The following is a 16,756-nucleotide window of genomic DNA, read 5'->3' as shown; positions in this document are numbered from 1 at the left end:
CATCTGGTTTCCCATGTTGACGTGGGACACTGGTTATCAAGAGCAGTAAATCGCAAGTGGATTTCTTTTATATACAACAGTAAAGCATAATAGGCTGATGTGTGTCAATAATAGGCATTTACTCTAAAATTAATTGCTTAAATTACTATACAAGTTATACTTATAAGTTAAAGAAAATTGTTGTTTGCAGATAATAGAATGGCCGGTTGGTCTAGGAATAGAGAACTGGGTTCAATTCCCCAGTAAACATCAGTAAATTTTATTAAATTGATATAACAATATACTTTACTTTTCAACGGTTCTGTGACCGTCATATATTTATGATTATCCATGACAAAGATGATCTTTCAGAAGTTTTTGTATGGACACTGGAAAGCATGTACAAAGGTCAAACTGACCTATTATAAATTATACTCCGAGAAAGGAGAGACTGAGAGTTTGAGATAATGGTTTTGGCCTACCTGAAGGACATCACTGGACCCCTGATGGACCCCCCTTCAGTTTACTTATCGACTTAACTGTGGATGATGCTGTCAACATGGGACTCAATTATATCCTGCAACACCTCGACAGACCTGGGATTTATGCACGGATCCTATTTGTGGATTTCAGTTCGGCCTACCACCATGCCTGAACTTCTCTCAACCAAACTGACCCAGCTATCTGTGCCGACCCCAATCTGTCAATGGATCACCAGCTTTCTGACAGATAGGCAGCAGCTTGTGAGACTGGGGAAACTCGCATCCAGGACCCTCACTATTAACACTGGTGCGCCTCAGGGATGCATTCTCTCTCTCTCTCTCTCTCTCTCTCTCTCTCTCTCTCTCTCTCTCTCTCTCTCTCTCTCCACTGCTCTTCTCCCTGTACACGAATGACTGCATTGCAAAATACCCCACTGTCAAGCTTCTGAAGTTTGCAGATGAACACGCTCAAATCAGTGGAGATGATTGTGGATTTCAGGAGAAATCCTCCCACATATTTCATTCAATATCTGTACATACCCCTACCTTGCACATACATTACCACTTGCACGTGTACATACGCCATTCTGTTATATGTCTATTTATACTCTTACCTTGTTTTATATTCTGTCTCTCACTGTAATATTCTGTGTGCACTTCCAAAATCCGTGTGTACGTGAGACACACGCACACAAACACTGAAAGTTCTTCAGAAACAATGATTTCGTTTGTTTGGCCAAATCTTAAGATCTTACCTTAAATACATTGTTTGACAATTAAATTTTTTTAAAAAGCCTGTAAACTAGCGTATTTCTAATAGTAAATCAATCACTTTCAGACAATTCAGTAGGTTATACTGTGATTACTGGCTGTGAGTTTCGGTTGAAATTTTGAAAACTATATAATAAATTGTGTCTGTGTTTTACAAAATAATTCTCAAGATACCTATTTAAAGGACATCATAGCCTGCAGCAAATATACAATTGCACTTGATGTGCCAGGATTTAAACCCAGGCTGCTGAGTGTCAAATTAGGGTGATTTACCAATGAACAGGCATATTAGCTCTTATTAATATATAGCCTAACTTTGTAATTTTCAATGGTAGGAGAAAGTTACACAAACTATCATGGTTAATTAAGCCATTATAGTGTTGTATATAAAATAATTCCACTTGCGATGTACAGCTCTTGACAAGTGGAATCACCAGTTCGCATTCAAACCAATGTCCCACGTTAACATGGGACACCAGATGTTACCATGTGAAACCCTTAAAATCGCTCTTAAACTGTGCCTAATTATTTAGAACAGACATCGATAAAACAAATCTGTTTAGTAATGATACCAACATTTTTTATAATGTGCAAAACGTCTTTTCTTTAATCTTTGGCAATTCACATTGAACGAATCTGCTGAAAAGGCAAGTAAAATTATTCACATGCACGCGCACATCCTCAGTTAACATGACACCAAGTTGATCCGTAACACCGGACTGAAGCTCTGAGGCGAATTGAACTTACCGCACTGTGTGAGCACAGGCTGCTGTCTTGAGCTGCATTTCCTTCAGGGACACTTTGAACTTTTTAACGTACAATGGCTGACTATTTAATCAGTGGACATACGGGCTACGTGCCTGACGACGGTCTAACGGGACAGCAACTCTTTAACTGCAGAGACGGCCTCACTTACAAGTAAATGAGATGGTGCTGTGTGTGAATCTTATCTGCCATTGTACCTTCTTAATTGCTTCGCTATTTATTAAACATTTTACAGCAGTGCACACCTTTTTAGCCAACAATAATCTGGCAAACTAACATGAGTTGGCATGTAGGTGTCGTTGTTGGTCTGCGTTTTTCTGGTTTAATTTCCAGACAGCATCCAGCATGGATATGTGTGACAGCACGCTGTGAGCTGTTGCAATTCGGGACGGTTCACTTGAGTTGGTACCTCACAAATACAAGATCAAGATCAATATTATATGTCAATATCATGGTCTTTAAATATTTACTTTGAAATCATTTCAATATGCTTTTGGATTTAAAAGGTTATTTCAGATTGGAAATACATGTTGGACTGGCTGATGAACAGTAAATTAATCAGACCTTCGATCACATGCTGCAATTCAATGAATTCGATTTTTTACCAAGTTGAGAGTAGAGGCAACAGAGCAAAGTGTTCAGTCTATTTTAACCAATGACATCCCAAACTGCTTTTCATGTACTAAAGCTAAGCGCTGTCTCCCCTACAAGGCCTCCCAAATGAACTATAAATAAGAGGAGCTTTGTCAAGCAATATTGTTAGTGTACGCCATGTTGTGTCCTTAATTTCTCCTTAATTCTCTGGTGCCATATTAAACTAATAAAATCCCAGAGTGAGAACTAATCTGCGGCAAGTGCGAGCTGAACTTTGCAGTTTCACATGCTGGGGAGTGTTCAGTGTGTTCCAGAAATACTCTGTTTTGTCCCCAACACAAGTATGGTACTCTATGGAACTTTGTTTACATCGGACATGAGACTGACATACTCCTGTTTATCATTACGAAAAAACAGGGCGTTTTTTAAAATACTGAAACGGCAAGATATGTGACATAATGTGTCATAGATAAGGAGGCTGAGTTTGGAACAGAACCAAGTGGCGTGTTTGGCATGTTTTAGATTGTTTCAGTCGGTGAACGAGGTAAGAGTGAGCGTGTACATGTGGTGCCGAAAGCGGTTTCTGCGCCACTAGCTGTACCGAATGAAATTGTAAATATAATTACTGTTTCGAATAGGTTTTCCAAAACACTATTATCGTTTTACATTGGTCGGAGAAAAAGTACCCCCACCCCAATCTCATGCCATTGGCAGATTGCAGTCTTTCAAGATTTCTGATTGGCTAATATGTGCTGGTCATTGAAAGAGTCTTGTTTTTGTTTGTTATTTTTTTGTTTACAGAGCCAAGTGTCATTTTTCAGATTTTGCGTACATATTTATGTGTTAATTCAAAAGATTACTTGAAGCAGCTTTATGTAAGATATTCCCTTCATCTATTCCCGTTCTCTCTCTTTCAGTGATTTCCTGATTCTGCCAGGATACATTGACTTCACAGCTGACCAGGTGGTAAGTGAAATACTCTCCTTTATTTTAAAGGAAGCAATGCTAGCACTCCACGGCCTTTGTGAAGTCATTCTCCTCTCAAATTTACTGAAAATAAGGAAATTAGACAGCTAGAATGAAGATATGATAAAGAGGGATTTATGCATGCATGGATTGTATGGTTTGGCTTCAGTGGGTTAATTTGACTGGCTCTCCCTGCAGGTCTTAACATCAGCCTTGACCAAACGGATCACAATGAAAACTCCTCTTGTTTCGTCACCCATGGACACAGTCACAGAGTCTGGAATGGCCATCGCTATGGCGGTAAAGAAACACATTTGAACGTGCTCTTACTTTCACACACTTTAATATACTGTATAAAGACAGTGTCCATAAAAGTGTCCATATTATGCAAACACCATCATAACTGAAACTGAACTAATAGTTCATATGCAAACATGTGCTACATCCTTAAACTGTCTCACGTAGCCTTATATTTACAATTAGTGAACCTCTTCTAAAGTGTGTGTATTGTCTTGTCTTGTCATAGCTGACTGGTGGAATTGGCTTTATTCATCATAACTGCACTCCAGAGTTCCAAGCCAATGAAGTTCGTAAGGTCAAGGTGAGTCTCTTCACATCTATCCATGACTCTGAATTTTCTGTTTCTCATTTTTTACCAGTTTTCTTTTTTTCCATTCAATCTGATCTGTTTTCCTCTGACCCATGCCCCTGTAGCAGCAATGTGTGCTGTATGTTCCTGTGGCAGGGCGGAGGGCGGAGGGCGGAGGGCGGGCCGGGTGGTGATTCTACACATCTGGTCCCTTATTAGGCTAATCAAGCCTCCGAGAGGGATAAAGGCAGACTGCGGAAGATGCTGCGGGAGAAAGAGATCATTTACAGTCATGTCTGGCATGTGTCTTGTTTAAGTTTCTCATTAAACTATTATTTATTTTTTCAAGCCGGTTCTCGCCGATAAGGGACCAGGTGTGTAGAATCACCACCCGGCCCCGCCCTCTGCCCTGCCACATTCCCTCTCAACGAGAAGCCCTCACCTGCTATATCCGTTTCCTCCTATTTCAATCTCTCCTCTGTGCCTTCACTTTCAGTGCTGCTTTGTAATATGCTTAGGTGACTCCCACTAGAAAGGCCTAATAGAACTGTCCTTCCTCTTACTCCACACCTTGACCCGCCCTTTCTTAGAGGTATGAACAAGGTTTCATTACGGATCCAGTGGTTATGAGTCCAAACGAGCAGGTAAGGGACGTCTTTCAGGCTAAAGCTCGTCATGGATTCTGTGGAATTCCGATCACAGACAACGGACAGATGGGCGGATGTCTGGTCGGCATCATTTCATCACGAGATATCGACTTCCTGAAAGAGTCGGAGCATGACCTGCCACTCAGTGAGGTGGGTGGGGCATAGAACGAATTGCTTGTCTAATAACTGAACTCCGTTCTGAGCCTTCATTTTATATCATTCTCTCTCTTTCTCATAGGTGATGACTAAGAGGGAGGACCTTGTTGTAGCTCCAGCAGGAGTGACACTGAAAGAGGCCAATGAAATCCTTCAGAGGAGCAAAAAAGGTGTGATAGATTTACCAACCAATTAAAACACAAGCACCTTAGCAAGAAGGTTATCCATTCATTACCCAAATAGACTGTTGCATACTGTAAAAGTGTATTTGAAGGAATATTCTGGGTTCAAAACAGATATGCTCAATCGACAGCATTTGTGGCATAGTGTTGATTACCACAAAAATTCGCCCCTCTTTAAAAAAAAGCAAAAATTAAAGTGAGGCACTTACAATGGAAGTGAATGTGGCCAATCTTTGAAGGGTTTAAAGTGAAACGTGCAGCTTATTTTATAAGCACTTTCATTCTTCTGTTAAAACTAATTTATAATTTGAGCTGTAAAGTTTTTTAAATTGTAATTTTAGGGTTTTATGGTTTGTTGACATTACATCGTCATGGCAATGAAGTTGTAAAATTGTCTTTTTACACAGAAAATATTAGTAATTGATTTTATCACACTAAAATCATGTTTACACGCATATCGTTTGTTTTGTAGCTACATTTTTGAAACGGTGAGTATTGTAATGTTAAAAAATTGGCCCCCATTCACTTCCATTGTAAGTGCCTCACTGTAAACCCCAGATTCAATTTTTTTTTTATAGAAAACAAGGGACAAGTCAAAATTCATTTTAGTGGTAATCAGTATTATGCCACAAATACTGTCGATTGAGTTTAACTTGAACTGAACTCGGAATATTCCTTTAAATGCTAATCTTCCCACAGGACATTCTCACACTCAATATTTACCATGTATAGGCAAGCTTCCCATTGTAAATGAAGAGGGCTGTTTGGTGGCCATCATCGCCCGGACAGATCTGAAGAAGAACAGAGATTTCCCACTGGCCTCAAAAGACTCCCGGAAACAGCTTCTTTGTGGTGCTGCCATTGGAACACACAATGATGACAAATATAGACTTGATCTGCTGGTGCAGGCTGGTGTGGACGTGGTCGTCCTGGTGAGTGTGTGTGCCACCTGTGTCTCCAGTGAATCAATGAAATTGGGTCTGTGTTCCGGTAAGATTGTGCCCCTCTAGGGAGTTGGTGCCCTACACCGACTGCGTGGTATATGTATAGGGAATGGCGGTACTTTAAGCAATGACAATTACTTCAGACCTATTGCATTCTTGCTATTAAAGGTTAGATGCAGCGCAGCATATACAATTTTAACAGAACACAGATGTCTCGAGACAAATTTTTAACTTGACCTGTCATCTAAAAAATGCACAAGGCGCTGAATAAACAACAAAATTATCACAACATAAAACCTTTTATGGTGATGACCCTCTCGCTATATTTTGCCTTAATGACCAGTTAACTGTACATTATTCCTTATTTAATGCCAGTTTGATAATCATTTTGTCTTTCCTGATTTTAGGACTCTTCCCAAGGAAATTCCATCTTTCAGATTAATATGATTAAGCACATAAAGGAGAAATATCCCAGCCTACAGGTCATCGGTGGCAATGGTTAGTTTTAAACATGCACAAAATCTAACAAATTCACACTTACAAATACACAATTAACACGCTGGGTTAACTCTGTCACAGTGGTGACTGCGGCCCAGGCGAAGAATTTGATTGATGCAGGAGTGGATGCTCTGAGAGTGGGAATGGGAAGCGGCTCCATCTGCATCACACAAGAAGGTTAGTCTACCAATCCTGTGCCTGGCTTCCAATCACAGTCTGTGTTTCCATATCCAATACCTCTAAAGGCAAACACAGAATGTCCAGTGCATCCCCTGGTCCTCTTTTGCATGTTTAGAGCAGTGAAAAAATATAGTCATTTCTTAAAATCCCTTCAGTTGTTTTGGTCTGTTAAGCCACTGTGCAGATTTATTGGTGAACAGTCTACACTCACCCTTTTCTCATTTCTAGATTTTTTTTCTGGGGTTTTAGCACCCGTGGAGAAAAATGTTGTTTTCTTTCTTTTTGTTTGTTTGTGTGGTGTAAGTAATATTCCATGGTTTTAAGTAAAGGTGAAGTGTGTATTTTCTGTGCCACTAGCATCACCAAATGGAATTGCAAAAATAGTTATATTTTAAATAGGTTTCCTAATCACTCACCCAATCTGCTATTGGTTGGACAGATGGTCCTGCCCTCCAACTCATGCCATTGGTTAAGTCAATGTTGCTGTGTTGGGCAAAGGGTGTTTTCACACTTTGTTCATTTCAGGGGTCTGATCACAGTTCATGGGATTCTTGACCCATATGTGAACACTCCAAACAATCTCCGACCCCTTTAAAGCAAAACAAATAAAGTTCTGTACAAATAAAGATTCGATGATTTAACAGGATGATCTGGAAAGCTGCATGACAGTTAAGAAATTATGACTGGAGGGGGGCCTGGGTAGCTCAGAAATTTAAGACACTGACTACCACCCCTGGAGTCGCAAGTTCAAATCCAGGGCACGCTGAGTGACTACAGTCAGGCTTCCTAAGCAACCAATTGGCCTGGTTGCTAGGGTGAGTATGGTCACTTTGGGTTAAGCTCCTCGTGGTCGCTATAATGTTGTTCTTGCTCTCAGTGGGGCGCGTGGTGAGTTGTGCGTGGACGCCACGGAGAATAGCGTGAAGCCTCCATGTGCGCTAGGTCTCTGCGGTAACGCGCTCAACAAGCCACGTTATAAGATGCGTGGATTGTCTGTCTCAGACGGAAAGGCAACTGAAATTGGGTAGAAAATAAATTATTTTGGGAATATATTAGAATTGTTTTCTATGAGTTGAAATTACCTGAGGCTGCCAGTAGATTAAATATTGTGATCCATCTTATTGTTTGTTGTTAATATTACTGATCTACTGTGATTAAATTCAATTTAGCCTCTAAATACAGTATTTTAATATAAAAATACAGTTTATTCCATTCTTCAACATTACTCTTTTATTGTATAAATGAAAATATTACATAATCTCAATGCCAAAGATCAATAAAATAAGTTTTATTGAACACAGACACCTGTACTTTTGCTGTTTATTCTTTTTAAGAGCATTAAACACATTTAAATAATCTCATAAGTAAATATGTAGTGCTAATTGTACTCTAAACATTGAATATTACCCTAATAATTATAATCAATATTATAGTTTTAAAGTGGGCTGGGTTCCACAAACGACAGACAGTGTGAATGCAAAGAGAACTGGTCCTTTTTTACTCAGTCCACTTAAAGGGTTCTGAGTTTTGTTTCTTTTAAAGAGGACTCAAGTGTGAAAACACCCTTAAAAACAAAGAGCATTGTTTTGAAAGTGCCACAGTGTTTAAAATTAAATTCAACCTATGAATGGCTTACTTATCTCTGCATATTTAGCTAGGATTGGATAATTTTTTACATCCAAAAAGTTACACACATCACCTTTAAGGATATATAGCCTATGCATGTGCATCTGTCCACATGCTTTTTGTGTTGTTCTCCGGTAATAAGTCCTATTCTATGTCACTGTATGATGGAGGTATAGAATTGAAGCCACCTCTTGCGCTTTTATTTCTCACTTTTCCTCTCTTTTTATTTATCTTTTTTTCTTCTTTTTCTACCTCTAGTCTGCTTGTCTCACAAGTCATTTGCATCAGTCGCCTCTTTCTCAGTGTCCTCTATCTTCCTTTCTAAAATGATTTCTCTCTAGCACCTCTCAGTATTCCTCCTGGTTTAAAGCTCCACAGCCCCAAAACCCCAACTTCTGTTACGGGATACTCCAGTAAGTCCCTCCCCCTGATCCCCATACAGACATCCCATTGGCTCACTTTTTTACTCTGCCTGCCCCTTCCCACAGCCTGCTGCATTGATTGGTTAATGGTTCTGCATCATTAGAAGTAGTCATGGGTTTTGGATGTTTGTCATTGTCTGACTAACCTGTCAGTAATTGGGTTTGTCAATTCCTTTGATCTAAGTCTGTTACCCAGAATCCCTTACTTACGTAAGTGCACTAGCTTATACATTGGCCCCTACAAAGTGTAGTTCTCCTCACTTCTGCTTATCATTTTCTGTGTACTCGGTTTCTAAAAATAAAACTACAAAAGGCCACATAAAACCTGGGCGACTAAATAAAATGGAGAGAAATGAATATTAACAGAGACACACTTTAACACTGGTAATGCCTTGTTGTAGTCAGACAAAACCTGGATGATCTTAAAAAGTGTTTACTTTTCCAATTGCAGTTTACCAATCTTTTATTTTGCGTTATTTCAATCAATAATTAGGATGGATAAATACTTAGCAATTACAAATTTTTTAAGGTTTTGTGGGTAGGAAAGGTGTGCATGTGTGCGTGCATGTGTGCGTGTGTGAGCATTTATAACATGAGCTGGTTTTCTGTTTTGTTGTGCTACTATAGAAACCAGGCTTCTGTTAGGTTGCACGTACAGGTAGGAGTGGAGAAAAAGATTTAGAGAACAGCTCACCTAATTTTTCTCGGGTTTTGTCCTGTCCATCCAGGCTCTCAGATATTCTTGTTGTTTGTCATGAAACACAGACTTAAAGAGGGTTTGCAGATGACACCCCTTTATCCCCTCTCCATTTCATGGTTGAAAGAAATTAGCATTTTTGCATTTAAAAATTCACACTTTTCATATACAGCAAACTATTTGTCTTTTGAACTTGTTGAGGTTCAAAGAAGCGGTGTCATATGGATATCTTTTTCATTAATTTTGCTTTGGTCACACTTTTCAATCCTGTTCAATCCAAATGTAATCCACAGTCTCCGTAATGTTCATTGATTGCCACTTACTGAAGTCACATGACTGCATGCATAAAGAATATGCCTATAGTCATTCACGTGTGCACATGTAGTGAAGAGTGAGGTTTTGTTTATGAATAGACCTTAGTCTGGGTAGGCGGTATATTTAATTTTACATGAATGAAAACGAGGCTGCAGTATAGATGTACAGTACAGATGTACAGTTTAAATTCCTGTCAGAACTGCTTTCCACATCCCATGTTTTGTTTGTCCCCTTGTCTTTTTTGTTTTATGATTTGGAATTATATTTTAAATGTTGCGCTGTAAAAGATTGACAATTTGACACCACCAATGTATACAATGGTAAAAGCCACTGAACAGACTGTATTTCTATCCCTCACAGCTTAGTTTTCATTTGACTTCAATGCCACTGGAAACAGTTACACACTTACACATTTTCTAGATATACAAGAGTAAACAAGCCAGATACTAAATTTGTTATGGTAATTTGAAATTAAGTTGAAATTAATTACAAATCTCTCTCTCTTCACACAGTGCTGGCATGTGGGAGGCCTCAGGCTACAGCTGTGTATAAGGTATCTGAATATGCTCGCCGGTTTGGAGTGCCTGTGATTGCTGATGGGGGAATTCAGACAGTTGGTCACATTGCTAAAGCTCTTGCTTTAGGGGCATCTACAGGTGAGACACGCATGCATATGCGTAGTTTATGCATAACATATGTCGTTTTTTTTATCCACATCAAAAATCATTTATTTTTTTAAATCAACTTGTTTCACAGTACATTTAAAAAAAAAAAATGTAGAAGTAGAAATATTCCTTCTTGTCTCAATTTATTTGAGGTCATGAAAACAGCATGTAACAACAACAACAATTTACATTTATATAGCGCTTTTCTAGGCACTCAAAGCGCTTTACATAGTATAGGGGGAATCTCCTCAACCACCACCATTAGCATGTATAATAATTACACCGATCAGCCACAACATTAAAACCACCTGCCTAATATCGTGTAGGTCCCCCTCGTGCTGCCAAAATGATCTGACCCGTTGAGGCATGGACTCCACATGACCTCTGAAGGTGTTTTGTGGTATCTGGCACCAAGACATTAGCAGTCCTGTAATTTGCAAGGTGGGGCCTCCATGGATCAGACATCTTGGTCCAGCACGTCCCAGAGATACTCAGTCGGATTGAGATCTGGGAAATATTTGGAGGCCAAGTCAACACCTTGAACTCTGTCATGTTTCTCAAACCATTCCTGAACAATTGTTGCATTATAGCAGAACATATTATCCTTCTGAAAGAGGCCACTGCCAACAGGCAATACTGTTGCCTTGAAGGTGTGTATGTGGTCTGCAACAATCTTTAGGTAGGTGGTACGTGTCAAAGTAACATCCGCTGAATGCCAAGGCCCAAAGGTTTCCCAACAGAACATTGCCCAGAGCATCACACGGCCTCCGCCGTCCTGCCTTCTTCCCATAGTGCATCCTGCTGCCATCTCTTCCCCAGGTAACCGATACACACGCACCCGGCCATCCACATGATCTAAAAGAAAATGTGATTCATCAGACCAGGCCACCTTCTTACATTGCTCCATGGTCCAGTTCTGACGTTCACGTGCACATTGTAGGCGCTTTCGGAGGTGGAAGGTGGTTAGCATGGGCACTCTGACCAGTCTTCGGCTACGCAGTAAGCTGCGATGCACTGTGTGTTCTGACACCTTTCTATCATGGCCAGCATTACGTTTTTAGCAATTTGTGCTACAGTAAGTCTTCTGTGGGATCGGACCAGACGGGCTAGCCTTCGCTCACCAGGTGCATCAGTGAGCCTTGGGTGCCCATGATCATGTCGCCGGTTCACCGATTGTCCTTCCTTGAACCACTTTTGGTAGGTACTAACCACTGTGTATCAGGAACACCCCACAAGATCTTCCATTTTGGAAATGCTCTGACCAAGTCATATAGCCATCACAATTAGGCCCTTGTCAAAGTCGCTCAAATCCTTACCTTTACCCATTTTTCCTGCTTCCAACACATGAAATTCAAGAACTGACCGTTCACTTGCTGCCTAATATATCCCACCCATTGACAGGTGCCATTGTAACAAGATAATACATTTTATACACTTCACCTGTCAATGTTTTAATGGCTGATCATTGGAATTAATTAACAAAATATTGTTTAAAATAGCACATGAAACCACAGGACATATCAACTTCTCCAAAGTATATCAATTAAGTCACCCACATTCAGTAGATCACAATATGTTTTTCAAAATATTTGTTTAATATAATCATGCAATTGTTTTTTTTTTCTATAATTGAAAATACATTTTATATACATTAATATTTTTAATTAAGTATTTTAATATATTTAAGAATAATGCTATAGGATTTAAATTTGAAGTTGAAGTTAAATTCTCTTACGCTTTTGATCGCTCTCTCTCAGTAATGATGGGGTCATTGCTAGCCGCCACCTCTGAAGCTCCTGGTGAATATTTCTTCTCTGATGGGATCCGTCTGAAGAAGTACAGAGGGATGGGCTCTCTTGATGCCATGGATAAGAACCTGGGCTCACAAAACCGATACTTTAGGTATTACACACAAATACTCTTTCCCACGTACAATACTGTACAATAATTGCTGTTAATTCCTGCTGCAGTTCAGCCACTAATTACAGGTTCTGATTTCCTCTTAAAGGGATATTTCACCCAAAAATGAAAATGATCTCATTTACTCACTCACGTGACATTCTAGATGTTTATGACTTACTTTCTTCTCCTGAACACAAACAAAAACTTTTAAAAAGATATCTCAGCTCTGTAGCAAGTGTTCAATGCAAGTGGTGGTGGCCAGAACTTTAAAGGTTCAAAAGGCATATTAGCATATAAAAGTAATCCATATAACTCCAGTGGTATAGGTGTGGGTGAGAAACATCAATATTTAAGTCCTTTTTTTTACTGTAAATCCACTTTCACATTCATCTTCTTTTGTTTTTGGCAATTCGCATTCTTCGTGCATATCACCACCTACTGAACAGGGAGGAGAATTTATAGTAAAAAAAGGACTGAAGTATTGATCTGTTTTTTCTCATCCACAGGGATTTGTAGGGATTACTTTGTAGTTGTAGGGATTACTTACAGTTGTAGGGATTACTTTTTTGCTGCCTTTATATGCTTTTTGGGGCTTCAAGTTTTTGGCCACCATTTACTTGCATTGATGGACCTACAGAGCTGAGATATTCTTCTAGAAAATTTAATTTGTGTTCTGCTGAAGAAAGTCATACATATATGGGATGGCATGTGAGTAAATTATGAGAGAATTTTCATTTTTGGATGAACTATTCCTTTAAAATGGCTTTGTTACATACAAATAACTGTACACTTGTTTAAGCTGATGCAATTATAATTCCCACAATATGAAGCAGTAAAATAATTTTAATTACATAACATCTCTCAGTGAAGTGCTAATTTTAGGAGCAAAGGTGTACATTTAAACCGTGTTCTCTCAACCCTCTCATCCTCTCCCTCCATTTCTCCCTTGCTCTCTATCTCTTCCAGTGAGAGTGATAAGATTAAAGTAGCTCAGGGGGTTTCAGGGGCAGTTCAGGATAAAGGCTCCATCCAAAAGTTTGTTTCATATCTCCATGCTGGAATACAGCATTCCTGCCAAGACATCGGTGCAAAGAGCCTCACTCAGTTGAGGTACACGCAAACATGCTATTTACTCACATACCTGCAATTGTGCACATTTAAAGGTGAAGTGTGTCATTTCAGCGGCACCAAATGGCATTGCAAAATAAGTTGTTTCCAAAATATGATGTTTTTTGGAAACTATCATATTTTTGCAGTTCTGTTTGGTGCCACATGTGGTGCAGAAATTAAACACTGCACCTTTAACCCAATAATGCATTGCTGAAACAGACACAAACCCAAATATACTTGCATGTTTTTCCAATAACAGAGTTCATGAGAGACTATTTTAATTTCTCTCTTTCATGTTCCATCACCATCTTGCTCTCAGGGCAATGATGTATTCTGGGGAACTGAGGTTTGAAAAAAGAACCATGTCAGCTCAGATGGAGGGTGGAGTGCACAGCCTACACAGGTAATTAAACTTGCATACACAGTCATATACATTTAGTGTCAAGATAATGCACATTTAAATTTTAAAGGGATTGTTCACCCAACAATGAAAATTCATTTACTCACCCTCATGTTGTTCCAAACCTGCATGACTTTCTCTTTTACATTGTTGAACATGAAAGGATATATGTCAGAATGTAAGGGATTGACATCCTCGGTCACCTCTAACTTTTTGGCATTTTTTTCCATTCTGCCAAACATATCCTTTTGTTTTCCATGGAAGAAATTCACACCCTTTAAGTTTTTAAAATTAAATACTTTCATTTATAATGTTTTTGTTCTTTCAGCTATGAGAAGCGTCTGTTTTAATGAAGAAACTACATATGCCAGTACATACTCTTCTGTTTATGTACTTCTACTTATGCTTTCGCACATATGGACAGCCACAATTGAGAACCTAAGCTTCCTCTTTCTTTTGTCTTCCCAGCCGCCTTCCCACTTAGTGAGGAGAGAAACCACTTGTAAATGTCCATGTGCATATGCCAGTGTGCGTGAATGTGCGCATTGCATTAATTTGTGTGGTTGTGGGGAGCACGTGCTGTCTGTTGTTTGTATCAGATGCCTTAAGTTGTAAAAAAAAAAAAAAAGTTCTGTTTTTATTTGAGATTTGACACAAATTTTTTTTTACAAATTTAAAAAGAAATTGACAGTGATATTACACGGAGTCTGTTTGTTAAAAGAAAATGCCATCAAACATATACCTGCATCATTTTAAGCAATAAAAACAATCAAAACTTTCAGTATATTAAGAAAGACTGGATGGCTCAGTGTAGTTCATGATCTGTGCGAAACAGGAAGTGTTATTTTTTTATGGGATTTCTGTTCAATGTGTTATAAAAGAGAACTGACAGTTCAGGTTTGGTGTGTGCATTTAAGTGCCTTCATATATCTGTTATCTTGATATAATTTAGAACATGTTTTAATTACTTGAATGTGTTTGTTTTTATTAATAATAATAAATAGATTTTCAAAGCCTGAGTCTGTGGGTGTGTGAGTAGATGGCCATTTGTTGAAGAGACACTGGTACGCTATTCCTCATTTTCAAGCATGTCTCAAGGGAACCAGCCTTCACCTCCAAAACCTTCGGACTTTCCAAACAAGCGTTCACACGTGCTCACTAATGGGCCTGCACCTGGACAGGTTGGGTTGAGAGCTCCAGGTGGCTCCTGATCAATGAAATCTGATATTGACCCGTTAGTGAGCTCAGCCCAGCTGGGCCCAGATCTCTTAACGCTTGTATACACAGCAAAAAAATTACATGACAGACAAAGATGTATTAATGTGGGAAACAGTATTGTCTTTCATGTAGGCTGCTGCTGTCAAGTGTTTTCTGAGTTTAAAAAAAAGTTATAAGAAATTTATATATATTTTTTTTACTTATTTGGAAAGTATTTGTGCTATATTTCTCTTAAAATAAATACTATTTTAAAAAAATGTTTTATTTTGTTCAATATTGCTACAATATGGGGCCTTTTCAGGTTCAAAACATTTTAAAAATGTAACACTTTTATACTGAAATTATCTTTTTGTTTTATCATTTAAGGCTAAAAGTCAAGCAGGTTCAGGGTGGATATTCAATAAGTAAAATTAGCAACTACATGTTCTGTGAATGACATGGTGATAGCATATGACAGCTAACATACTTGTAAACTAATAATGATATTAATTTAATTTTTATAAAATATTAAATGTATTGTCATTTTACTGTAAAATTACATTGATTTTCCCTAACTCTTCCGATAACAAAGTGGACATGTTATGCTTGACCACATATGACTTAACAATCACAAAATAAAGGTAAACATAAATGAAACAAAAGAATTCCACACTTCAGATATCTCGAATGTGATTTTGTTGAAAAGCTGATGCTTCTTTACATAGATCTTCAAAGGTCATTGAAAATTTACATAACAGGGTAGACATCATGTCAAGAGACATAAAAAATCTCCTTGATCAGTGTCAAAATGACACATTTACCACACATAAACACATGTTAGTTAGAGAATGTAATAAAAACTAAATATAACGGAAGAACATTTTTAAAATATTTTTGAAATGGTTTAGCTCTTATTTCTATCATGGATGTTCGAAATGCAGCTCTGGAGATATGAGGAAATGACACAAGTGCAATAAATTAAATTGATTTCAGATATTTAAAACTTGACTTTAAGGTGCACAGCAGTGTTTAACATTGTAAATAGTCTTTATTTTTTTAAAAACCTACTAAAATTGTAATATGTTGAAATGAAACATTCTAGGTCATACCTTGTACTGGGGACTTAAATACACCTTTATGTTCAACATACATACCTACAGTGAATTGTGTCACAATACCATAGATTGCAATAACAAATAAATTTATTAAAAGAAAGAAACGGGTCACTATGAGATGGAAAAGACATCAGAAGAGAGGGGGAGGGAGGGCTGTGGGCTGCCCAGTGAAGAAGTGAAAGTGAAAATGCTGCTCAGATATCTGAGGAGGAAGTCAGGAGGCATAAATACGCAAACACTCTTTGACACAAACTCACAAACTCACAGAAGCCAGGGAGCAGAGAGAGAAAGAGAGATTGTAAGAAAGAGATGAAACAATGACAGGAGCAGGTAAAGTAGGATTGCTCATGCAGAATTTGTCACATCTCCTTCATTGTGTGTGACTTACACTTTTTCTGTCATTTTAAAGCTGTTCTCTCTTGTTGTTTCACAGTGACATTGCTTTCTTTAAACTTTTCACACCTTTATCTCTTTTTGCCTTCCTCTGTACATTCTATTTCTTTAATTTGCTTAATTGTCTTCTGTCAGGTGATTGCACTTAAATGGAAAGTAAG

The 16,756-nt window shown here is 38.4% G+C and overlaps 1 protein-coding gene across 2 annotated transcripts; it reads left to right on the top strand.

Annotated features, from left to right (window-relative positions):
• The first annotated feature begins 1,910 nt into the window (after positions 1–1,910).
• On the top strand, positions 1,911–15,229 carry LOC127630778 (inosine-5'-monophosphate dehydrogenase 2-like). 2 transcript variants are annotated; one of them, XM_052108546.1, is made up of 15 exons: positions 1,911–2,150; positions 3,509–3,557; positions 3,756–3,857; positions 4,084–4,158; positions 4,737–4,943; positions 5,032–5,119; positions 5,864–6,063; positions 6,483–6,573; positions 6,655–6,750; positions 8,721–8,792; positions 10,326–10,469; positions 12,236–12,380; positions 13,347–13,490; positions 13,810–13,893; positions 14,219–15,229. In XM_052108546.1, the coding sequence occupies exons 1-15, from the start codon at positions 2,053–2,055 to the stop codon at positions 14,238–14,240; spliced, it is 1,617 nt and encodes a 538-aa protein (XP_051964506.1). In that variant the 5' UTR covers positions 1,911–2,052; the 3' UTR covers positions 14,241–15,229. The 2 variants fall into 2 exon arrangements, with proteins under 2 accessions (XP_051964506.1, XP_051964507.1); XM_052108547.1 differs by lacking the exon at positions 8,721–8,792.
• Positions 15,230–16,756: the final 1,527 nt, after the last annotated feature.

Source organism: Xyrauchen texanus, chromosome 37 (assembly GCF_025860055.1).
Source record: "Xyrauchen texanus isolate HMW12.3.18 chromosome 37, RBS_HiC_50CHRs, whole genome shotgun sequence".
In the NCBI taxonomy this organism is placed as follows: domain Eukaryota; kingdom Metazoa; phylum Chordata; class Actinopteri; order Cypriniformes; family Catostomidae; genus Xyrauchen; species Xyrauchen texanus.
Note: the sequence above shows the minus strand (reverse complement) of the source record. Positions and strands in the feature narration are given on the sequence as shown.